This window comes from Diceros bicornis, chromosome 10 (genome assembly GCF_020826845.1).
Source record: "Diceros bicornis minor isolate mBicDic1 chromosome 10, mDicBic1.mat.cur, whole genome shotgun sequence".
Classification (NCBI taxonomy): domain Eukaryota; kingdom Metazoa; phylum Chordata; class Mammalia; order Perissodactyla; family Rhinocerotidae; genus Diceros; species Diceros bicornis.
The window spans coordinates 43,683,035-43,709,064 of NC_080749.1; the positions used below are offsets into that span (position 1 = coordinate 43,683,035).

General features: G+C 38.2%; 1 protein-coding gene across 11 annotated transcripts in view; it reads left to right on the forward strand.

Moving 5' to 3' along the window:
• The window catches only part of TANK (TRAF family member associated NFKB activator), a 90,326-nt gene extending 88,405 nt beyond the window's left edge, over nt 1–1,921 (forward strand). For 7 of the 11 annotated variants that reach the window (XM_058549091.1, XM_058549086.1, XM_058549085.1 and 4 more), the window contains one exon: nt 630–1,921. In XM_058549091.1, coding sequence (XP_058405074.1) covers nt 630–806 — 177 coding nt within the window. In that variant the 3' untranslated portion in view covers nt 807–1,921. The remainder of the gene's footprint in view (nt 1–629) is intronic. The other 4 variants (XM_058549093.1, XM_058549092.1, XM_058549094.1 and 1 more) reach the window with 2 other exon arrangements.
• The last annotated feature ends 24,109 nt before the right edge of the window (nt 1,922–26,030 follow it).

Consider the following 26,030-nt stretch of genomic DNA (forward strand, 5'->3'; position numbering starts at 1 on the left):
GCATCCGATGTTAGATTGTGTTGAATGATTAATTTAAATATTTGAAGTTTCAAAAAACAACTGATCAGTGGAATTTGTTTAGTACCTTAAAAGAAAAAAATTTCAAAAATCAAAACACATATTTCTATATGATTTATTCATTGTATATTTGCTTATAGTGAAATATAAATTTCTCCTGATCAAAATGCATCTGCACACAGATCATGTCTAGTGTACTGTGTATCAATAAAGGCCCTATAACTTAAGGTTTCTATTGTAAAATAGAAAAGATAGAATTTAATGTTAAAAGAGTCTCAATTATTGACCGTTGTTCCAAAATTACTGCCGTTGTGATAACGGGTATTAAAATATGCTGGTGTTAAAACTGGAAGATTTTTAAATATGTGAAGATAAAGTGCATGAATGTGTATTTTAAGTGATTCTTAATCAAAGTTTAGTTGTGCCCTTTATGAAAAAGAGAATTGAGTCGTGTCCTCATGCTAACTCTATGGAAAAGTAATTTGCTTTCATATTAGGAAATTTCATATATATGTACATAACCCATTCAAAAAATTTGAATTTGAAATTCAATGCAGGTTGATTTTAAATACAAATAACAGAAGATATTTTTGTTCATTTGTTCCCTGCAGCCCATTTGGAAGCCCTTTCCTAATCAAGACAGTGACTCATCGGTACTAAGTGGCACAGGCTCAGAACTGCATATACCTCGAGTATGTGAATTCTGTCAAGCAGTTTTCCCACCATCCATTACATCCAGGGGGGATTTCCTCCGGCATCTTAATTCACACTTTAATGGGGAGACTTAAGACGCATTTGAAAACAGACATATCAAGTTCTATGTGATGATTTTGGGTTTGTAATACTATAAATACTTGATTGCAAACTTAGTTCAAGATCATTTATTGAAAAATCCACAGTCACAGCTATTTTAATTTTTTCCTAAACTTATACTGTAACTTTCTTTCATTATCTTTTAAAAGATCATTTTGTACAAAACTATAATTCATTGTATTCATGTTTACAGTGTTTATTACCATAATTCCAAACTATGTATGTGACTTTCGGAATTGTATAATCATAATTTATGTTTGTTTCAGATATCTAAGCTTATTGCTTGGATTTCTAGTTAGATCTATTGAATTTGGTGATGTCAAATGTTTATAGAGTTTTTTCATTTAAAAATTTAGATTATTTATGCTATAGGTGATGTTCTTTTTGAATAAACCTACAATAGAGAGTAGCAGACAACACAAACGTCTAAGTAAATACCAAACTTAAGACATTTGTTGCCCAGTGATAAAATCACTGGTAGAATTATTTAAACACTTTAGATTTTTTTAAATAATATACATGGTTTTAATTTTTACTATGTGTATAGCTACATGAGGAAATGAATTAAATATTAAGAGTTACTTATGTTGTGATTATTAATGTGTTCTTTGTTCCTGAGTAAAAAAAATAAATCACATTTTTGAGAAGTTTATAAAATTCATGTTTTCTTTCCAGCAACCTGATAAAAGAGTGATACCAGATCTAGTGACATTTTATTACAACTAGTAGATCACTTTGAATTTTAAAATTATTTTTCAAACTAAACTTGCTAAAGAGACTTATTTGTATTTAATGGGAGCAAATCTAAAACCTTGTAAGGACTATCCATATTTATTAATTTATATTAGAAATGTTCACATTCTTGTTGAGAAACTTGTTATTCATTGTTAACAGCCTAATCGACAGCCACTGGAAGACATTTGAGAGGAGACCAAATTCAGAAGGCTGCAGAATTTTAAGATGAGACCTCTCTTTCATTTTTCTTCCCTATGATTATTGTCTTTTAGGTTTCTCTTTTCCCCCCAATTTTTAAAAATGTTTGAGGCATGGCTTCTATTTTATGAAGTAAATATTGATTTGCAACTCTCAAAACAGAAATTCAAGCTTTCTTTGGAGCAAGTGTTTTAAAAAGATGGGGGGATTGGAGCAGGCCCCTGTGCCACTGTAAAGAGCCTTAACTTGTGGAAGAATGAGAGTGCCTCGACCTCTCAGGGTGCCAAGCACGTCACATTGACATCTTCCTCACAAAGGTGACAGTGATTATGAGGGATTCACTGTGAAGGATTCTAAGGCGTGTACATCTTTCTTTGCCACTGGGGCTGAATGGAAATGCCTAGACAATTATCCACGTCTCTTCCCTTCCCCCCTACCTCCGGCCCACCCAGCCTCCCCTCTCACTCCTCCCACACACACACAACATTAAAAATAAAAACTTCCCAGCGTGTACCAGCCAGAATATACCACTGTACCTATCTGGTGAAAGGGGATTTTTTTTTCCTTCTTTTCTAGAAGAGGAAGAGTCCCTCTCACACAGTTGACATCTACTAGCCTGCTGACAACCAAAGGAAATTATCACCCAGAAAGTGACTCACATTAAAGTATGTCACTGACCCCTCTTCTCCAGTCCACCCTTTTCCCACCTCCACCACTTTTAGGAAGAGCGGGGAACTCTTGTTTTCTTTTGGGTTCCAGGGCTACCCCAAGCTCCAACTTCCGAGGGACAAAGGCCCTCTTGGGCCAAGGAGAGGCAGCCTGGAGAACAGACTCCTGTCCCGCACGGCAGAGGTGGCGCTGGCTGCAACTTGAAACACCCCCCAGGTCCTCCCTCTGTCTCTCATTAGTACTGAGTCGCGCAGGGGCTGCATCTTGGCATCTGCTAAGCGTGGCCGGGTAAGAACAGCTCCCAGGTAAAAAAGCTGCACACGCGAAACGCTGAGTCTGAAAAAACCACCCCCGCCGAGGCGAGGCAGTTGTGAGCGGGATGCCTGAGAAGTGGGAGGTGAATGTCCTCGGGAGGGCCCCCCCGGTGCAGCTTTCCCCGGAGGCTGAGGCTGCTGCCAGCGGGGACATCTGCTTTCTTACACTCCAGCCTGGCTCACCCCGCCCCCTCAGCCCGGGTTGCGTGGTTATTTTACCAACACGGGGGGAGGGGGAGCTCGAGGAGGCAGGAAAGGGGTGGATGGAAGCTCAGATGTTCTTCCCCTCCTTTTTTCTTCACATCTTTTAACCTTCAAGGTAAAGACTTGATAAATAAAAAACGGTAAGCGTGTCCGCTGGCTCCGAGGCCCGCCTTCTGCTCGCGGGGCTCGCGGGTGCAGGGCCTTGCCCTTCTCTCCAGCCTCCCCGGAGTCGGGCCGGGCTTCGGCGGTTCTGCTGGACGCAGGGGCCGGCCGGGTGCGCTCAGCCTGTGGCGCCTTCTCTCCCGGGCTGCTGCCTCGACAGCTGCTTGTAGCTACAGTAATTAGACTGTCAGTGCTTGTTAGAGGAGAGAGGGGAAAACACGCTGCTGACAGCAGATTCCGAGACTCCCCAGTTTGTTAATTTCTAAGAGATCTTTAGAGCATTAATTGAGGTCTCCCTAAGTCTCCCCTCCCGTCCCTCTCCCCAACTCCTCCCTTCCCAAAAATATCTTCAGGAGAAGAGAATTCTCTCCGCGTGGAAGCAGTGTTTCCCGCAAAACTGTAAGCCCGCCCCCGGCTCCCGCACATACACTCTATTTTACATATACACGTATATGCACACACGTATACGCCTAAGGTTAACTCGGCGGAGGCCTCGTCCAAATAGGAACCAGGATTGCATTTAAAATAATAATAATAAATAAATAAATAAACTAAGAAGGAAAGGGGGGAGGGAAGCAGAAGTCGGGAAGAAAAGAGAAAAGCAGCAGGCTGATTACGAGGTGTCAAAACTGCCAGGAGCAAGAAGGTGATAGCAATCAGGGGTGAGAAGAGTGCGGCATTCGTGCGGGGCAACTAATTATCCGTCTCATTTGAGAAGAGCAGCATTTGAGGCAGCAGCGTTCGCCTGCTGAACGGTGACAGATTGGCGCGGAGGAGAGGGGAGGTGTTAAAACAATGGAGCCGGGCGCGCGAGCGCTGCTGCATGCTAATCAGCCCTCCCTCCGCCTGCCTGCCGCGCTCCCTCCTTCCTCCCGGCCTCCCTCCTCCGCGCTCCCTCCTCCCGCCTGCGGCGCTCCCTCCTTTCCAGCGGGCCCGCCGCCGCCACCCGCTTCCTCCTCCCTCGCTTTCCCGCGCGTCCTTCCCGCCGCTGGCAAGTGGAAGCCAGCCACTGCCGCCGCGTCCCTCGCGGGCCGGGAGCCCCCGCGCAGCCCCCCGCGGGCACCCTCCGGTGGCCCGGGCCGCACGCGCGCCGCCGGCGAGCGCTCCCCGGCGCGGGTGTGCCGAGGGGCCGCGTCTCGGCTCCACGTCTGGGGGAAGAGGCCGGGGAGCCTGCATTCCGGCGCCCGCTCGCTTTCTGCCGGCGCACTGCACGCGCTGGGCAGCGAGTGGGAACCCAAGCGAACACACGAAGGGCGAGCGACAGCCAGGGTGGGAAAAGAGCCGGGGCCAGAAGGCAAAGAAGGCCCCTGGACGGACGGCAGATCCCCGCCCCGCCCCCAGCGCAGCTGCCACCCCCCAGGCCGCCCGCCGCCCCCAGCCCGCCAGGGAGCAGCCGCGCCGCGGGCGAGGTCCGCCGCCGGCAGAGTCCCCCTGGTTGAGCCCCGCAGAGCCTAGCACCCTTCCCTTCCCAACCAGGCCAGAACTTTACACGATTAATAAGCACAGAGAGGAAGACAGATAAAGGGCTTCAGCGTTAGTTGTGCTTCCAAGGCCTGACCTCCTGACCCCAAGACCAGACTACGGGACTAGACTTCTGGACCCCCAGAGAAACACCATTAAACTGTCGCGGGTGAGAGAAAGCCTTTAAGAAACCGGCCACCCCACCCTCTGCCGCGGAGACTTGGAGGCCAGAGGAGACTTGGAGGCCAGAGGGGGCCGGGGCATTTCTGGCAGCACGGCTCCCCGCCCGGCTGCTCCGCCCAGTGCTCTGGCCTGAGAGAAGTTGGTCAAAACAGCAGGGCCGTGGCTGCCCCTCCGCAGAGAAGCCACCAGAAGCTGAGTCTGTTGAAAAAGGTCTCCTGTACTAGTTGAGGAAGGATTGGGACCTGGGGTTTCAGATACAATTTCCTCCTACTTTTTGACTTGAAAGACTGACTGTTGAACTTCAAGCTTTTACTTAAAATACATTTTTTCCCTACATTTTTACTGTTACAGATTTACATAAACTGCTCTTAGAGATTAAAAAACGTTGACATTCTTATGGCTTAACTAGGTTACAGGAAACACAGCTACAGAGAACTGATAGATTTGAACTGAGTGAAGATGCAATTCCTTCTAACCGTGTTCCCTGCTATTTAGCTAACCAGGTGTCTAAATTAACATAATAAAACTTCCTTCCCCCAAGCCCTAGATGGAAAAGGAAATAGCTGAAAGATAATTCATGCAGTATAATTTTTTCCTACTGACCTTTACCATTGCATAACTACACACAATTGTTCATTCAAATTAATTTAAAATGTGAAGTTGATAAAGGTGTCATATGTACACAAGTGTTTCATTTATATTATTCTGCTACTCATCTCTGTTTGTAATGTTTCATAATAAAAGTGCAACACAAAAAATAAAATAAAAATGACTTTAGTAAATTTTGGTGTTTTATATGATCATTGATCTAGTCATATGAAAAACGACACAAATGCACAGAGTGAATCATTTTTCCTTTTAGAATATGCCCAGGCATAGCAATACAATAGCTGAATGCAAAATTGTTAGGTCAACTAAAATAATACAGAATATTTAAAAGTTTTAAAATCGAGAATTCTTAAAAGAGTTACATAAAGAATTGTGTGTAAATAAATGTTAATGCTTTTTGGTTTCCACCATTTGGAAAACCACTAAGCAGGCCTCTCTGCCCTTAGTGAATCACAGACTTTTCAGTGCTAGAATATTATCTGGCATTTGGAAAATTCTTTGGCATCTAAATCTGTTAAAATAGCAACCTATCTAACAGAAAAAAAATTAACTTTACATTTAGTAATGTAAACTTGGAGATTCAGATGCTCCATCAGCATCAAAATTAAGTAATTTATTACCTATTCATCAGCCTTTTTCTTCATTAACCAATTCTATAGAAGCAAAGCGTGTCTCCCTAAGCAGGAAACCTAGAGACTTCAAATAGATCTAGTTCAGTTCCACGTTGTGTTATGTATTTCCGTTATCTAATCAAATTCTTTACCTTGCAACAACTTAGCTGTTATGGGTTTAGTGTAATTTCTTCTCAGTCTATAGACTTCAGAAATTTGCATGATTGTTTTAATGGTGTATTTACAGATAAGTTTTTATTTGCACATAAGGACAAAAAGGTGAAGTGAAATTTGGTCCCAGTGGAAACCTGTTAGGTTCCCTGAACATATGGCTCATTGGGCTGTTGCTTCCTTTTTGAGATCATTTTCCAAGATTTTTTAATATATACATCAATTTGACACCAGTTATAGAGAAAATATATTGGCTTTGAAGATGCCTCCACCTGGGGCATATCTCTCAATAATAAACCATCTAGTCAGGTGTACCTCTGGATGCACAGGTTTCCAGTCTCCAAGAACAGGTCATAATTTGAAACCAGTCAGAACTGACAGTTGATTTATGCTGTCTTTGAAATTAGGTAGTTCTTTCAATTCTTAGAATGCCACAATGATTTGATTAATACACTTTAGGGGTGACTGCTCAAAACTCTTTTTTCAGAAGGCTGTGCATTTGGAATCCACAGTATTACAATGATTTCTCTAGGTAGATACAAATGAATTAAGTCTCATTTATTGAAAGTGTGTGGTGCCAGCTTAAGACTTAGGGGGAAAATCACAGCACTTCGAAAAAGATGTAAATGTTCAATTGGTAAAAAGAAAAAAAGGGGGGGGGACCATGCTAAAACATGTGCCTATTTCAATTATGCTTAATTTACTATTCAAAACAAGTTTTTCCTAATAAGCTCTATTGTTTCTTTCTGTTTTGTAAAATTTAGTATGTGTGAGACAAAAACCAGACTCAGAATGTGAATGAAGTCTGTTTAGCGAAAGCTTGTTGGAGCTTACAGTTCAAGGAGGGCCTCAAATTAAAAGACACATCACCTTATAACACTGATAGGATATAAGGAAGCAAGTTTCTTAGGTTGTTTCTAGAACCAGTTACAACTAGATTGGTAACTTCCTCCAGCCTCAGAGCTCCTCATGGATGAATTCATAAAGTGCAGCAAACACTACAATATCCAGAATGATGACACCACGTATATTTACTAAATAGCTTTAGCTTTCGCTTTATTGCAGTCCTCTTCTTTCTGAGGTTTCCATCCTCAAATGGGACTGAAGTAGAAGTTCTCAAACATGTTATCCCCTGGTCCTGTGTGTACAGGGTTGTCTGTCTTTAAGTCACTCACACTTCTCCAGAGTATTTGCACCTGATTGTGGAACCCCTTGATGTTGAACCGGTCTCCCTCATTTGAATACCCATCGGGAATGCCTGGATAACCTGGAGCATGCCCACGCTTTCTTCTTCGTTGTTTAGGGCTATACCATGAATAAATTGAAAAAAAATCTTGCTTGTATCCTTTAGAAGCAGCGTACAAAAGATCTTATCGCTTATTAATTCAAGGAATAATTGTCTTAGAAATGACAAAATCTTAAAGATTGCCTAATCCAACTTTCTTTTTGTGTGGACAAAAAAAACCAAGCAACTGTGTCTAAAGAGAATGAATGAGTTCTTCAATCTCACTCAAATAGCTAGAAGCCAACTCAAACTCTCCTGCCTTTCAAGCCACTGTTTTTTCCGTAATAATCCCTTACCTCAAAAAAGACATAATTTTTACTGGCTTTGTACTTGGCTTCATAGGAAGCTTAAATCATTATATCAGAAGTCTTTTGTACGCAAAGAGACTAACCATTACGTTAACCCACAGAAGCAGTCTGACATTACCTGACCATGGAGTGGGGGCTATTATTTAGGGTTTATCAGTTTATCACCACCCTGACACGGACCCCAGCACATTTCTGCCAGGAGGAAGAAGCGCCTTAGCACACTGAGTGCTGAGCATTTCTCATGCCTGCTCCAATGAGGGAACAGCAAGTGTTGAATGTATTTTTGTAGCTTGAGACACAAACTAAGGTAGGAGAGAAAGTAAAAAAAAGAGTTGTACCTCTAAAGCATGGAGTTAAACTTCACCATAACACCCAAACCACAGTGCTAACTTTTTAACAGTCCAAATTCTAAACCAAAGGTTATAGTTTGTGTGGGAGACAAAAAAAAAAAAAGTAAACCAGTATGAACTGGAAGGGAGCCTATGTATTTTCTAAAACTATTAAACTGAAACTAAAACATTCTCTAAACCAAACAAATAATATTTCATTTGGTTCAAGAGTTAGCCTTCACTCTAGAGATGGCCCTGAGGCTCTTGAGGAGGTCTCAGCATTGTATTATCTTCCCTCCAGTGTTGTGAATCAACTCCAGAAACAGCTCTCATTAGATAAATAGTTTCTCCGTTTGCAGTTGTTAAATAGCACTGATCGCCAGTGAGCAAGGGGCATCCTGTGTGGGTGTATTCATACAACTTCAAGCAATTGGCTTAAAAGGAGGGCAGGCTCCCTAGGAATCCAAAGTATCGGTAAGGGTGATGAAGCTTCTCTGAAACAGCTCTCTCTAGCCGGGATTGAGGAAGAGATGCAAACAGCGGGCTTCCTCCGTTAAGCAGATTTGTGACTCCCTCACACTCACACACAAACACACTCCAGTATGCAAAGACCCACTGTTTTGTTTAGTTTTTCCCGAGGTTTTACCATGGGCATTTTGAAAGTCTTTTCTTTCAGCATCTACATGGCCTGGATGAGCTCTATTGGTAGGTTAGAACACGATAAATTTCAAAGCAGGTTTTGCTCTACCCTTCCGCTTTTCAAGTTTTTAAGTCCCAACTTTGTTTCTTTCGAAATAAAATAAATAACAATAAGTAATGTGGCTCTATATTAAGAGTTTAGACAAAATATATAATTCTGATGTAGGAGTACCATTGTAACAGACACTCTACTTCCTGACATGCTGTGTGGTACCCTCCACTGGCCTGGAAAGGAGCCAGCCTCAGGGAAGGAATGCTGGCCCATTTTCTAGTCAAGAGTCGACAATGATACTGACACTTCCTCCAAAATATAAGGAGATTTCCAAGTGTTTCAGTAATTTCTTCCTCCTCCATTCTACAATGTGCATAGAAAAGTATGCCGTGAGGGTAACTCATTTCCTTTCCAAGGCAAAGTCCCATTTAAAATGTCCCCAGTATGTTGGGGCCAGCCTGGTGGTGTAGCAGTTAAGTTGGCACCCTCTGCTTCAGCGTCCTAGGGGTCACAGGCCCGGATCCCAGGCTCGATCCTGCTCATTGCTTATCAAGCCATGCTGTGGCAGGCGTCCCACATATAAAGTAGAGGTAGATGGGATATTAGCCCAGGGCCAATCTTCCTCAGCAAAAAGACCCGGATTGGTAACAGATATTAGCTCAGGGCTAATCTTCCTCTCACACACACACACACACACACACACACACACACACACACACGTCCCCAATATCCTGATTAATATACATCAGAGAATAAGCCTTGCTTCTTGTATGATTTCTTCAATAAAGTATTTTTTAGTTAAGATTGCCAGATTTAGCAAATAAAAATACAGGATGCCCAGTTAAATTTGAATTTCAGATAAATAATTTTTTACTTTATGCCCTATGCAGTACTTGGTAACCCTATTTTTAATATCTCATTGACTATAAAGATGTGAAATCAAGTTTTACTTAACAGATTTCCCCCTAGTTTCTGCTTTTTGTGGGGTTTTTTGGGGGGTGTGATTAGGTGTGAAGCAAATATCCCTTTTGTGCCTAGAATTTCTTTGCTTTCTCATCTCGCAGGGAAAGTCTCAGTGCCTCTTAAATCTCTCTCGTTTGCTGTACATACTACTCCTCTCGCTTTTGATTATACCGTTTTGTGTTGTGTTTAAATGGTGTTTACATAGTCTCCTCCATGATGCTGCGAGCTTTTCAAAGAGAGAATGCGGGTCACATCGCTTGCTCCCTTGCACAGAGTTCCCTGGCGTCTTCCTGGCCTCCCTTGCAGGCCGCCTCAGGTGGGTGAGGAGGCTCTGCGGGAATTCTTCACTCCCACGTCTGAGCCGGATGGAAAGGGAAACTGAGGCTCGGGAACTGGGCCCCTGGGGGGTAGGGAAAGGGAAAGGAGAAAGCCAGGAGAGCCTGCACTGAGGGGTCGAGGGCCTGAGGCGGGCCCTTCCCTGAGGCCTGGACTGGAGGCCTCCTCCGGGCGCCCGGCACCCTGTGCAGCCTGCTGCCCCGCTGGAGCCCGCGAGGCCGGGCGCCTGGGCCCGGGGCCCCTCTGCGGGCGGGCGGGCGGCGCGGGGCCCGCCTGCTCGGGCGCCGGGGTCGGGAGGCCGGGAAACCCCGGCTCCGGGCGCGGTCCAGGCCCGGCCGCGCCGCGCGGCGCCTCGCTTCAGCCGGGCGATTCTTCCCCTCATTTGTTGCATTGTTTGCATTAATATGAATATCTTGTTCTGTTTGTTTTGTCTCCTGGGAGCCAATAAAGCTGTGAGTTTTTTCTTTACACCAAATGCAGCTCTACGGGCGATCAATCAATGGGTAGTCTTCGGATAATCTGTGAGAGTGAGAAATCTAATAAAGCTAGCGACTAAAAAACGAAAACAAGATCTATTTTTCTCTTAGGTTAACTACGTCAGGAGGAGTGTGTTCCACTTCTGCTGCTTGAGGTGGGTTTAACTCTTGTTTCTTTTCTTTTCTTTTTTTTTTTTTTTTAACAAATGGATTTAAATGTCAAGATGGGAGGGGAGGAGATCTGAAGGGAGAGTAAGAAGAAAGAACAGAGATGTTGAGGGGCCTCTTACATTTTCTGATGATTGGTGGGTTCTTGCAAGAAGAGGAAAGAGGTACTTTCTAACGTCCCAGAAAATGAGGGAGATGTAGGATTCTGATAAAATGCACTTTGGCGAAGAAGTCCTTCCTCGGTTTTCCCAGCAGACAGGAAATGTAAATTAATAACGAAGTGAACTAAGTCATGATAATAAATCAAGTTATTATTAGTGTCCCCTGCCCCAATCACTTGTTTCCTCTTGCACAACGCTAAACTCCCAAAATGCATTTTTGGAAGGCCCCTCAGCTACCCTAAGCAATGCAAGAAAGAACTTCTGCCTCGGCTGGCTGCTGCAGTTCTCCTCACAGAACAATGCAACCTAAATCATTTATAAACAGATCAAAATAACAATCTGAATTATCTAACATTAACAGCTGAACTGAAGAGCCCAAGACTATGTGATGAATTGTTAAATTGCAGTAGCATTGTTTTGGATTGCTAATTAAAAAAAATAAGCAAACCCCATGACTCTAGATATGACAACTGAAAATACCCACAAATTATTTAATAAATGAAGCGTCTAACAACTTTAACACTTCCTGGTCGCCTTGTTAATAAATGTAATTTGAGGTAGATTTTAAAAATCTTCAATCTAAACAGTGAATTCATTATGCGCCATTCAGATCTCTGGATGCCTATGGACTTCTTGGAATTAGGTGTTAAATAGACAAAAGTGAACCAAACTGCCTTTAAAAGCACAGCATGACCATGTAATTCTTTTTCCAGTTTGTGGTAAAAAATGATGAAACTTCTTTCCAAGTAGCTATCACCCAGATTTAGTGTGAAAAGTAGTGTAATTGTAATTCACGCCATCAGGGTCTATCGCTGATAGACGATCAGCTGTTCTGTAGTGGGGAGAGGCTTTCTTTTCAAATAGGAAAGCTGCCAAGTGCTCTGCGATACCTCCAGCAAGCTTATCGGATTGAGTTCAGAGCCAAAACAGCAGCTGCACACATATGCAAATTGGCAATTAATAGTATAACATTCTGCAAAAAAAAAATGTTTAAAAAAATTTTTAAAGAAAATAGAAAGAAGCTACCTGAACATTAACCTTAACTGTAAGTGGGACTTCTAGGATGAATGACTAAGGATTAATTACCCTCTGGAGAGGACTTGCTCTTTATTACCTTCTCTCCTGCAGATCAAGTCTTTGTTGTCTTGCTGAGTTTTGTCTGTTTCATGGAACACAACAATGGACTCTACAGGAAGAAGTTTAAAAATAACTAAAAAACCCTTATATTTTGATTCCAGAAAAGGGGGAATTGAAGTCCTTTCCATTGATCATTCTTTCTATACACAGAGATCACAGAGCAAATGCTTTAGCATCCTCGTGAAAAAGACATTTTGTTCTGGATGTCATCCTCTCCTTCCACTACAGCTTGCAGTAGGAACAAGCGTCTCGTCCTGAGGTTGCTGCCTGTCTCTGTCTTAATTTCTGTCTCTTCCTCCCATTGACAGAAATGCCGTTTATATGCTTCACGCAGCAGTGTGCAGAAATCTAGCAAGATTTATGGTTTATGTTCCCCAGCATGTATAAACACAACACTCTCAAATGTTTAAAGAAAAAAAATCATATGAATTTGTTAAATTTCTTAACATCCTGGTCCTCCCACCCCATGTTGATTCTCACACACACAAGTACAATGTTTGCCCTGATACAATCATACAATAGTTGGGGCTGGGGTCAGGTTGACAGCCTAAGCCCCAAGAAAGGACTGCCTGGCATTTTCACAGCAGGCTTTCCCCAATGCTCTGAGTCTTCCTCTCTGGCTAGCACCAGGGTGGGGTGATTAGCAAATGTTTCAGATAATCTGTGAATTCTTAATAGTCATATTTTCATGTTGAAGGTCTGTCTATTTCTGGGATGTGGCAGGTTTCAGAAACCTTGGTGTGTTGGTTTTACAGATATTTCCAAGTTTCAGGAGTTTGAAATTTGAGGTCAGGTTCCTGATTCTCTTCAATGTGTAAGGGGGAGGGAGGTTTTATTTTGCTTTGTTTTTCTGGCTATTTTGGGGTGAAATGGTATCAGTCCTGGCTGTAACATGTACCGTAAATGTGGAGTTGCGACCATTATTTCTACCTTTTTCTCCTTTTATCACCTAGACTTATGGCGTTATTACTTTCAGTTTTATTGCAAATCAAGTGTGCCTTTAGCTTAAAAACATTCTTTTTCTTACAGCCTAGGAACACTTCTTTTATAATCTGAGACAAGTTTTGGATTATTAACATTCCAGTTGAAAGGATACTGTACACTGTCATTGCCAATATGGGATTTGAAGCTTGAATACCAAATTTTTAGTAGGAAATTCACCCCTGTAGAATATAAATATATTTCTTTTGTATTTCTTGGAAAAAAAGATTTTGGGTAACTGTCAATTAACCATCTAATCCCATTTGGAGTACAGAAATTTTCAGCCCTTAATAAGAAGGACAAAAATCTTTTCCTCTAAATAACCAACTCTGGATCAGTAGATTGCACTTTTCTAAATTTTTATGATTAACAGAACTTTTTTGGTCTGATTCCAATAGAAGTATCCTATGTTCTGAAGATGACAGGGTATGGTAGGAAAAATTGTCAATTCTAAATTTTATTCATAAGTAAGGTATCATTTTTCTTGACTTGTGATCCAGTTTGAGTGCATTGTTAGACTTCTATTTTCTTAAGACTAAATGAAAAGTGGTTTAAAATGATATAGCAAGTCAATTGAAAAGTTGCTTTTGAATAAAACAGAAAAATGGGAATGCCAACTTTCTTTCCTTCTCTATAGCTTCATTAACATGGTTGTATAGACATTTGCATGTAAAATGTAGTTAACAAAAATTACACAGAAGTAAATTTAGTCCCTTAGTGCCTACCTCTATGGTAAAATCAGACCATTTGGCATAGTTTGAAGTCTTCCAAGAAGCCTGGTTTCCACCTGGAAAATAAATTACTAAATTTGAATGTGTTACTTATACTATGGTGAGTTGTCTATCTGTTACATTTTATTTTAGTGCATATACTAGAAATTGTATTTAGAGTTTTCTAAAATTGTCATCTGTCAAGGTAGAGAATTATAATATAATTATACCCAGAAAAAGTGTTCTGACTTTAGTTTATTTTGGTGCTGTTACAAATATGATGCATTTTTTAAAATTCAGAATGTTTGTCACACATTCATATGTTTCATTGGCAAATTTTGAGATTAATTTAGATTAGCTGTAACTGTTATAACCAAAGTTTATTTTCTTCACATTTATTGATGCATAGATAATGCTTATACATGGGCTTCAATGTAACACATATATACTATTGCAATATCTAACTGTACTTACTTTGCTCCATCTTTAAATGGAACCTCGTCTCGAATTTTTCTAAGGATATTTTCCATATTATTGTATTCTCAATTCAATATATCCTACTGTTTTAAATCATGAACAGTTTGACTGCATTATAACAACCGTTTTGATTAATCAAAGATTCTATGTTGTATGACACAAAGTATCATAATGAGATGATTGGTACAATGTCATGGACAGTGAAGACAACACTCAACTTATCCAGATAGAAACTATGATTTATAATGCTGCAGGAGTACACAGCGGGAGGAGATGAAGATGTGGGACCATGGCTCAGTAAAAACTCATTGCCACTCCTGGTGGAAAGGGGAAACCATGTGTCTCATTAAAATATGTTTATAGCTTTGTCTTCATCTGAAAGGAGAGTGCATTAATCTTCTAAAGGAAGCAATATTTCTGGAGTGTACATTTTGTATGTTGAGTTAAATAACCAGAACAGGTATGGTTGTGGAACTCAATACTCTCAAGCCCAGAAACTTTATAATTCACTACAATATACCCAAATATATCTAATTCCTATAACACTTTCATAATAATTATAATTTTTATGTTTGTCGTTTTTTTATTCTAACGTACTTTGTGAATCCAGGTGAATGTATAGTAGAAACTACCTTCTGTGGGAGTGAAAAGAAGAAAAACTTGATTCATATTTAAAGGTGCTGTATTTGAGCAATATGATGTTAAAATAGTTTATCTTGGCACAGGGCATCTGTTTTGAAGAATTTTTTTTTTGGGGGGGGGAGGAAGATCAGCCCTGAGCTAACATCCATGCCAATCCTCCTCTTTTTCCTGAGGAAGACCGGCCCTGGGCTAACATCTGTGCCCATTTTCCTCCACTTTATATGGGACACTGCCACAGCATAGCCCGACAAGCGGTGCGTCGGTGCACGTGTGGGATCCGAACCTGGGCTGCCAGCAGTGGAGCGTGCGCACTTAACCGCTACACCATGGGGCTGGCCCCTGTTTTGAAGAATTTATCTGAAGCACTCAGGATATTTTGTAGATAGGAAACTGATTGAGGAGCCTGTATTTAAGATAATAAGAGGATAATGTTTTTAGAAAATCATGCCTCTAGGAAATTTACTCAGCCATTGCATTAATAGCCTAAGAAGTGGTGGTGATAGAATAATAATAATAATTTCTTGGTTAAGTCCTTTCTCTGTGCTAGACACTTCACATACATTCCGTCATTCAATCGTAATAACCACCTTATGAGACCAGCATTATTATCTTTATTTTACTGATAAGGAAAATGAGGCTAAGTTTAAGTCACATAGCTAGTAATGGATGAGCCCCTACGGCTGGGGAACTCTAAAGTTTGCAGTCTTATCATGTGAGGCACTTCTACTCTGGTGCCTGAAGGATGGAGGCATGGAGGAGGTTAGAAAACCATCTCTCCCCTCTTAAAATTCTATTTTTCCTTTACTAAATCAGAAAGAGTCAATGAAGTAGTCCAAGAATTTAGCACTGTAGTCAAGGTCCATTTGATTAGGAAGTCTTTATATGACTAGAAACAAGATTGTTTTGGCACACACATAAAGACTCAGGCCATCTACACATCCATCCTCAAATTTAGCAATTTGAAGCAGTTAGCTACACGGACGGTTTTGTATGCATTGCTAAATGCAGACACAAAAAATGCATTTGCAAAAAGAGGAAACCCAGTTAAACTAGGTTGCAAATTTGGCCCTAATTTAGCGTAGCATTTGTGATACATATAGGTTAGAGTGACATTTATATAATGGTGTGAAATATGAGAAAGTTCCAATGCTAGACACAAAGACTTTTTTAAATTGCTTTTGCCTACTTTGGTTAGTTTAAGAAACAGGAGGAAGAATTTGGTTTTTCAAGTGATGGGAAGCTTTAAGGATGTTGGAACACTGTTCAGTCCCCTGGGGTTTTGCCTGCTGTACAATTTTAAATGTCTTTTAGCTAAAAAATTGGCCAACAAGGGAAACAGAGATGAAATCTCTTCTTCCTTATCTGGAAAGTGAGAAGCTAAAGGTGGCTAACACAATCCAATTGTGATAGTCAAATAAATGGTCAGCTTTTGGGTCAGAAAGCCATAATCATTCCTCCTAGCCAATATTTCAATGTAACTGGAGTAACTACCTATATCTTAGAATTTACTTTGGAGGTTTCGTCCTTATGCTTGGTTGTAGACGTAGGTTTAAGCTTAAGGAATATAGCCAGAAATGGGACTAGATAAATACATGATGTTTTATATAAATGCTGTAATCATGGTACCTGCAACTATTTCCATTTCTCCAATGAAGACCACTGGAGGGCAGTGTTTTCTCCTTTGGGAACAGCACCTGGTTTTAGATGGAAAATGCAGTGTTAAAAAGGCATCTGGGGTATGGAAAATGAGTTGCACTTCTCATTCAGACTGTGCTTGGAACTTTCTCCCTCCTGTTTACACGTCATACAGGTTGTTGCTTATCGTACTGCCAGCCAAATTAGTCATACCTAAAATCAGATCCTAAAAGAAGACCGTGTACAATATTTGCTATTCGAGAGTCTTTTAAAGTTTTGTATTAATTAACCATTTGTGGATTGTGCAAAGTTTGTTTTACTAATATACATAGGAAATGAAAGAAAGATATATGAGCAAGGATGGGTAGTTTTAACTAGCTGCTTTTCACCTCACAATTTCAATATTTCATTGTTTACATTAATTTAATTTTGAAATAATATGTGTACCTATGTTTGTCACCAAATCGAGTTGGCATTTTCTAGAAAGAACAAATGAAGACTTTTCCTAGAAGTTATTTGCTCTATTTTATAGTATGACTTGTTCCCTAGGGGTAGTACGTGGAAAAAATATTTAGAAAATTTTTATTAAAAAAATGATCGGTTGCTGAGCATAAGTTATAAAATTATACTTATTTGTGTTCCCATTAATTAAGAAATGAAGCTGGATTACATAATATAATATGAGGGGAGCCACTTAATCTTTACTTAAAGGCGTCTAATACTAAGTTGAATTCTTTTAATTGTGATAGTCATTTGTTTCATTTTAAAAAATGAAAATATCATATTTTAGCTCTGTGACTTTATCTAACAAAAGATCACTATATTTTACAAAATCAGTATGTAATTTTATTCTAAAGATTTATTTTTTCAATAAAATGCCTAGAAGCTGACCTGAGATTATGCCTAAACAATAGAAAGCAACCCAAAGCAACCAGTCACTTGAGGAAAAACATAAACTTCAGTGACTGCATCGTAAACATTTGTTTAAGCTATTTTATTTTCATAACATTTCTGATTATAAAATTTCTGATTATAAAACTAATGAGCCTTTATTGTGAAAATTACAGAAATAATAAAATAAAAATCACCCGTAACCCATCCAGTTAGAGATAACCACTGTTAACATTTTAGAATATATTCTTACAGCATATTTTTCTATGCACTAATATATATTAAAAATAATTAGAATATATGACATATTTGTGAGCTACAATTTTCACTTAAAATATATCACAAATATTTTCCCATTCATTAAATATTTGTCAACAGAATTACTTTGAATGACTATATAGTACATCATAGTTTATCTAACAAGTTCTCTAAACTGTATATTTGGTGGTTTCTTATTTTCCTACATTATAAACAATGCTATAATGAACATCTCTGTAGACAATATTTGGATACATCTATAGTTATTTCCCCCAGATAAATTTTCAAAAGAAGAATTTCAAGGTCAAAAAGTTTTTTTTACAAGTTTTGATACAGAAGGCCAAAGTGTCTTCCAAAATGGAAGTATAAGAGAGTGTCCATTTATCCATATCTTCACCAGCACTAAATGTTATCAGGTTTTTAATCTTCTCTTAACTTGATGTTTGGAAATAATTTTATCCTTTTTTTGTTACTTTGGTTACTTGAAAATTTTAGTATATTTCATACGTTTATTTGCCATTTATATTATTTCATTATGGCTTGCTTTTTCCTATATAGCATCCATTATTTCTTTCTTTTTTTTTTTTTAAAGATTTTATTTATTTTATTTTTTCCCCCCAAAGCCCCAGTGGATAGTTGTGTGTCGTAGCTGCACATCCTTCTAGTTGCTGTATGTGGGACTCGGCCTCAGGATGAACGGAGAAGTGGTGCCTCGATGCGCACCCGGGATCCGAACCTGGGCCACCAGCATCGCAGCGCATGCACTTAACCACCAAGCCACAGGGCCGGCCCAGCATCCATTTTTTCTATTGAGATGTTTGCATTTTTTGATTAATTTATGAAAGTTCTTCGTGTAGTAAGGGTAGTAACACTATGCTATACATTTTACAAGTATTTTTCCAAGCTAGTATCATATTTTTTATTGACTTCTTTATTTTTAAGTTATCAATTTCTCAAATATTTTCATTAAAATTTCTATCCTTGCTTGTACATTTAGAAATATTCCTCACAGAGATAACATATTCACTTATATTTTCTCCTACATATTTGATGACTTTGTTTGTGTGTGTGTGTGTGTGTGTGTGTGTGTGTGTGAGGAAGATCAGCCCTGAGCTAACGTCCATGCTAATCCTCCTCTTTTTGCTGAGGAAGACCAGCTCTGAGCTAACATCTATTGCCAATCCTCCTCCTTTTTTTTTCCCCCCAAAGCCCCAGTAGATAATTGTATGTCATAGTTCCACATCCTTCTAGTTGCTGTATGTGGGACCGGCCTCAGCATGGCCAGACAAGCGGTGCGTGGGTGCGCGCCCGGGATCCAAACCCAGGCCACCAGTAGTGGAGCGCGAGCATTTAACCACTAAGCCACGGGGCCGGCCCCTGATGACTTTGTTTTGTTTTTTGTTTTCACTTCATGCATTTAATGCTTTCATCAATCTACAGTTTATTTTGGTTTATCATGTGAGGTGAGGATTTGATCATTTCGGTTGTCAAGCAATTGTCCCTGAATATTTATTGAATAATATACTTCTTTTCTACTGATTTAAAAAGACTTTTTGAATCAAGCTGAAAGTTTTTGTGTTCCAGAATCCACTCCTAAGATTAATTTCTGCTCCACTGATTTCTCTACTTTTCCACTTTTATCATGATATTTTAATTATATATTCTTACGTCTGTTTTTGCAAGTCCTTCTTCAGTAGTTCTCCCCCCAAACTTTTCTTTGTCATTCTTGCCTATTTATTCTTTATATACTTCAGAATTACTTTAAGTTAAAAAATTCACTTGAGAACATATGTTTTTCTATGGAAAAATGCCCAAGATATATTAAGTGATAAAAGCAAGTCATAGAACAGTATGTATGATATTATCTGCCCTATAATTTTTTTAAAAAGTCAGAAAAAGCATGGAAGTGTGTGTGCATGCCCATGTGTATGTGAGTACATGCCTTATAGAAACATATAAAGTTTCTGGAAGAATAGGCAAAACAAATTGGTAACAATGGTTACCTTTGGGGAGTGAGAATGGACATTGTGGGGAAGAGGAACTTTTGCTTTTTACTATAAGGTAGTCTTTTTTAGCCAGTTTGGATTTAAAAATTCACCTGAAATTCTAAACAGAATTACACTAAATTTGTAAATGAATTGGGACATCCTTATAATATTATTTTTCCACATAGGACCACTTTTCAAAAATTTTTATGTTCCTCGGTAAAATTTTGAAATTTTCTTCTGATGGGTCCTACACAAGTTCTGTAGTTTATTTTATCCGTAGATTATCTCTAGATTTTATATATCTATAAATATATGTAAATTGTGTGTCTATCTCTATAGATTGATATACAGAAATATAAAGATATGTATTATAAATATATATATTGCATAATTGCTATTGTTCGCAAAGTTAATCTGTCTCATTGAAGACTATTTTCTAACTTTTTTTCTTTAAATAATTGAGAGAAACTTGATTTTTTAATTTTTCTGACTTTAAAAATAACCCTAAAGTAATTGATCAGTTCAAGTTCAGGCTAAAATTATTGGTTAATGTAGAAATACTCTAATTTTACTCAATGTAATTGTTTTTATTTATATGACATTTTTTGAATCATGTAAACATGGCTTTAGAAAATAGCAATTATGAGGAATATTCTACAATATAAATGACTGCAGAATATAATACCTGTAATTTTCTGAAAAAAAATGCAAAAGAGTAATGAACAAAAATAATTATTAGTATAGATAGGATTTCCATGAATAATTTATAAGAACCTAAACAAGGAAGATACCATAGATATGACCTATTTTGAGTCCTGTAGATGTTTTTCCATATTTGTAGTAGAAGGTAGTGCTATTTTTCATGTTTTTTCTTTTCAAAAGGAAAAATGTTTTATTGCTATTATTCCTGACTACAAATATATAATATTCTCATTATAAAAAGCATTCAAATCTTATAGAAGAAAAGGATTTTCTTATATGAAGATCAACCATAACCTTATCATTCAGAAAAAACTACTGTTAATAGTATTTTGCCTATTCTTCAAGAATTAATTCTATTCGTATATATTTCATATATTTATAAAATGAGACCACACTATACACACTGTTTTATAGCCTCCTTTTTTCTTTTAATGTATAATCACTGCTGTCTTTTAATATCCATAAATGCAGATCTTCATAATTCTTAATGGCTACCATTAAAATGTATGTTTTATTACATCATGTTCCATGTTTTATTTGATCAGCCCTCCACTAATTAACATTTAAGTAGTTTCTAATATTTTACAATGAATATTCTAAAACATCTTTTTACATTTGACACAGTATTTCCTTAAGAAATGGAGATGCTGGATCAATAAGTCTGCATAATTTTAAGACTTTTGATACATACTGCCAAACGGTCCTCCAAAAAGATCATAGTGATTTTTCTCTCAAGCTTTTTCAATATTGAGTGTTAATATTATTTTTTAAATATTATCTTTTATAATCTGATATGTGGGAAATGGTATTTCATTGTTCTTTTAATTTCCAGAATTTGATTACTCATGAGGTTTATCATGTTTTCGTATGTTTATGGTCTATTGTTATTTCTATATTTGTGAATTAACCATTCTATCCTATTCCTGTTTTTCTTCTAGAGCATGTATCTTATTGTTATTGACTTGTAAGTGCCTCCTTAAAGATTAAAAATATTAATCTTTTGTTTGTGATATATATTTCTTTTAGTATGTCTTTGGTCTTTTTATCTTTTTGCCAAAGTTTTTATTTAATCAAATTTACAAGTTATCACACAATTTAATGTCTTTGGTATCATTCTTAGAAAGACATTCTCTATGACAAGATTAGTAAGAAAAAATTCTCTATGTTTTATTATAACTGTATTTATGGTTTCATATTTTGCACTTATATCTTTAACCTATCTAGACTTTCTTTCTTAAGATATAAGTAGAGATCTAGATGGTTTTTTCCAAATTGTTAGTTAATGTTCCCACACCATTTCTGAGCAATCCATATTTTCTCCACTTAGTTTTTGGATATATTGTAGTCTAGGTCTAGAGTTTATCTTCTGTTTCATTTATGTGTATTAGCATGATCTGTATTAGTGAGATTCTGAGAACAGTGTTCAGGTTTTGCTGCATTAGTGCTGTGTGATAAACACTCCCCCAAATCCCAGTGGCTTACACCAACAAACATTTATTCCTCTCTCATGGGTATCTGGGTCAACCATGACATTGCAGTGTTCTGCTGGACACAAATGGACTTTCCTCCAGGCTTCAGGTCAGGTTTATGACTATTTCATGTGCCTCTTTTTTCAGCCTGAGGTAACAACAACTCCCTAGAACATGTTCTTCTCATGATGAATGGCAGGAGTTCAAGAGGGCTGGTGAAAACGTGGTCACACTTCTTAAATCTCAATCCAGCAGATTCTCTTTTCCAGTCACACTCCACTGGCCTGAGAAAAGCACATGGCCAACTCCTAAGTGAATGGGAAAGGAAAGTATATTGCCTTCACGGCGAAGGCATGTCAAAGACTTGGAGAAAGTGAAGACTTGTAAACAAACAATACTATCTACCACACTGAGCTAGTTATATTTGTAAAGTCTCAGGTTCCTCACTGTTAAAATGTGGTTATTATGAAGATTCAATGATACAGATAATAAACGTCAAACACATTGCACCTGTCATCTAGTCATTCAATAAATGTATATCTGCTTCCTCACAGTATACTATAGCTTTGTAAGATACTTTAATAAGTGGAAGGCCGGATGAGCTCTAGTCCATCCCTCTTTCTTTTACAGCATTTTTCTGACTATTCTCTACCATTTTTTTCCCCTGTGAATAAATAAACTTTTGAGTCCATCACATATGTTCATCTCATTAATAACTAAGGAAAATATCTTCTCAAGCATACTCCTTTTAGAATGATGAGCAAGTTGTTTCAAGGCCTTACCAAGAAGGGTTGAGGGGTTACTCTTGGGACCTATAATAATCAACATATTTTCTGTTTATTCAAAAAGGTCAAAACTATACTGCGCAAATTTTCAAATGATATTAAATTAATTGAGGTGGTTAGTATCCTGAAAAAAATAAACTACAATTCAATTTAGGGTAGGATCATATAAAAAATGATGCTCAAAAGAAGCAAATGCAAGGTAGGTTTGTAGACATTCAGTGCAATGTGGGATTGTATAAGAGTGTCTAGGCAAAAAGGACAGAAGAAAAAGACATTAAGATTTATCTACAAAGTACAAGTAGTCAAAAATGTGGGAGAAAATAAACATAATTTTTATGATTTCCTAAATAATCTTAAATAGGTAAGGGACAGTTTCTCCTCTGTATCGTGTATTAATTATACTTTTGTTTGAAAATTACCTCCTGTTTTGGATTGCATTTTTAAAGGACATGGAGAAATTGATGAGAGGTCAAAGGACAGAATAATACCTAAAGAGATCTAATTTAGGTCTTTGAGGAAAGCTAAAGGAATTGGCATGATTAGGTCTTAAACACCTAGGCTGTACTTGATTATAATTTTTTTTTCCCCCAAAGCCCCAGTAGATAGTTGTATGTCATAGCTGCACATCCTTCTAGTTGCTATATGTGGGATGCTGGCCGGAGAAGCGGTGCATCGGTGCACGCCCGGGATCCGAACTCGGGCCGCCAGCAGCAGAGTGCACGCACTTAACCGCTAAGCCACGGGGGTGGCCCAAAGCTGTACTTGATTAGTATTCACTTGTAGGATGTATTCTCAGAGAAAAGATGTTAAGCAGGAGTCCTCTATGTCTAAATATGAATGAAAAATTCTTATTAAAACAATTTTACATGACTTCTATAAGAAAGCATTGATTGTTGGGTCAAGGAAACACTAGAGATAAATACCAAGAAAGATTTTTAAATTTCTGTTTCTGGAAAGAGGAATATTCTATTTGATAAGTAAGGGAATAGACAATTATCAGTCTGGTTAAAACTGTCATTGGAAGGTCAGTGACAGACCAGATGAACCCTTCTAACACTGTGAGCCTATGAATTTATCCCAGGATAAGTTGCCTAACACTTTAATCTGTATTATTCATTAATAAATTAACTCAAATATTTACTATGTAGTTTCAATAGCAATAGATTGACATATTTATGTACATTTTGAACATGAAACAAAATAGCATAGTTGTCTAATTTCCTCTTAATAAATAGCAATACATATATTAGAAATGCATTTGGTCAGTTGTGCTCTGTAGATCATTTGGGGCTGTTATTTGCAAGCATCCAATAAAATGTTGCCAAAACTATATCCATTTCTTCTTGATTATTACGTAGAAATTCAGGGTTTTAAATGTATTTTCAAGCATTACTTGAAGGGTTAATTTTAGAGCCATATATTTTAAGTTGTCCTGCAAAGACCCAAGTTTTGGAACTAAAATGCCCTTTTAAATGTTATTTTTTAGTTCTGAAAAACTGAATTTTGAAAGAGGGCATCTTCAATGTATTGTAAAAGGATCTATAACACGGAAACCAAGAAATGCTCAGTGAAAGGACAATTAGGAGGAGCTGAGACATCTTTTGCTTTCACTCTTATGAGGCGCTGGCTGTTTCTTGTGTGTATGTATATATATATATATATATGAGATGAAAATTTTTAAGAAAGAACGAATGACAGTTTTCAAAAATATAGCACAAACTTATCAATTAATTTAGATCCAATCATAAGAAATGTGTTTTGGTAGAAAGCAAGAATGAGGTAAAGTGGTTTTGTTTTTATTTAATTATCTGCCAATGGTTCTGATAAATGTGTGTATATATGTAGAAAGCACATTAGTTTATTCCCAAGTCTTAGCTAAGTGGTGTAAACTTTGTGTAAGTAAGCAGTGCATTTGCGTATTATAAATGGGTTAATTAATCCTGCCCAATTTTTTAAAAATATTCTTTCCAAACTACTGATATTATTGGCCCTGATTTCATTTTTGCCCAAGTGAAGGCCTGTACTCACTTTTTGCTGCTTTACTCATCTTTGCCTGATTAAATGGCCTTCATGGCTGGAAAGCCTTCCAATGGGTTCCACGTTTTTTGTTTTTATTGCATTATTCTAACTGTTGATAACTTCATATTTGTATGGCTGTCAAATAATAGTCTGTCAAAGTGTGTTGATGTCTGTGTTTTCTGCCATTCCTGTCTTCACACATCCCACTCATTACAAAGATTTAAAGTTTTCTTTGCATTGGATCTAGAGAGATCAATCCATTTAGAGGAGAGTGTGATCAAAAGTGATAGCCTTGCTTTCCTGATCATAGAGTCACCAATGCATGCACATATATGCACAAGTTAGAAATAAGGTAGGATATCTACTTCAATTTCAAAAATCAATTGAGTTTTATATTATTTTGTTTTTTATTCAAATATTCATTTCTTTTTTGGAAAACAAAGGGAAAATTGCATCACAGGACTCTGCTGTCAGAACTGACTATGATCTTAAGGGAGAAGATAGTGTTTATTCTGCCTGTCCCGCCACTAAACAGCACCTGAAGCATGGCAGCTCTCAATACTTATTCGTCAGTTGGATGAACTGACAATGTGAAATAATGGTAATCAAACTTGGCCCTTTGGTTCTTTGAACTTCTACATAACTTTGCTGTTTTTAAAGATACAGTTTGAAAGGGTTTAGCTGGCATTTTCATTCATCGTAGCTGGCAGTTTGGCAGCGTCCATCAAAATTTAGTACCCATACATTTGACCCAGAAATTCCAGTTCTTTGAACCTATCCTATAAAGTACTCAAACATACCCAGATGGGTATACAAGGCTACTCATTGCATCATTATTTTCAATAGAAAATACTTGAAAGAACCTGAATGTTCATCATTGACATGGAGTTAAATAAACTGAAGTACATTTGTACTTTGGAACACCATGCAGCAGTTTTAAAAGAAGGAGGTAGGGCCGGCCCCGTGGCTTAGCGGTTAAGTGTGCGTGCTCCGCTGCTGGCAGCCCGGGTTCGGATCCTGGGCGCGCACGAACACACTGCTTCTCCAGCCATGCTGAGGCCGCGTCCCACATACAGCAACTAGAAGGATGTGCAGCTATGACATACAACTATCTACTGGGGCTTTGGGGGGAAAATAAATAAACAAATAAAAAAATCTTTAAAAAAAAATAAAAATTTAAAAATTTAAGAATGAGGTAGATATATATACAGGTACATAGGAAGATCTCCAAGATGCATTGTTGAGAGTTAAAAAACAAACAAAACTCTCCAAACAATGTATGTGATGTAAATGCATAAGACTATATTCTGAGACGACAGACACCACGCTTTTAATTTTATTTACCTCTAGGATAAGGAGGTATATTGATGATAAAATGATGTGTTTTAAGGTGCTGATAAGGGCTTTTACTTTTTACTCTAATGTATTGGTGTATTGTTTTAATTTTTAACAACGAGCCTGCATTTATGTA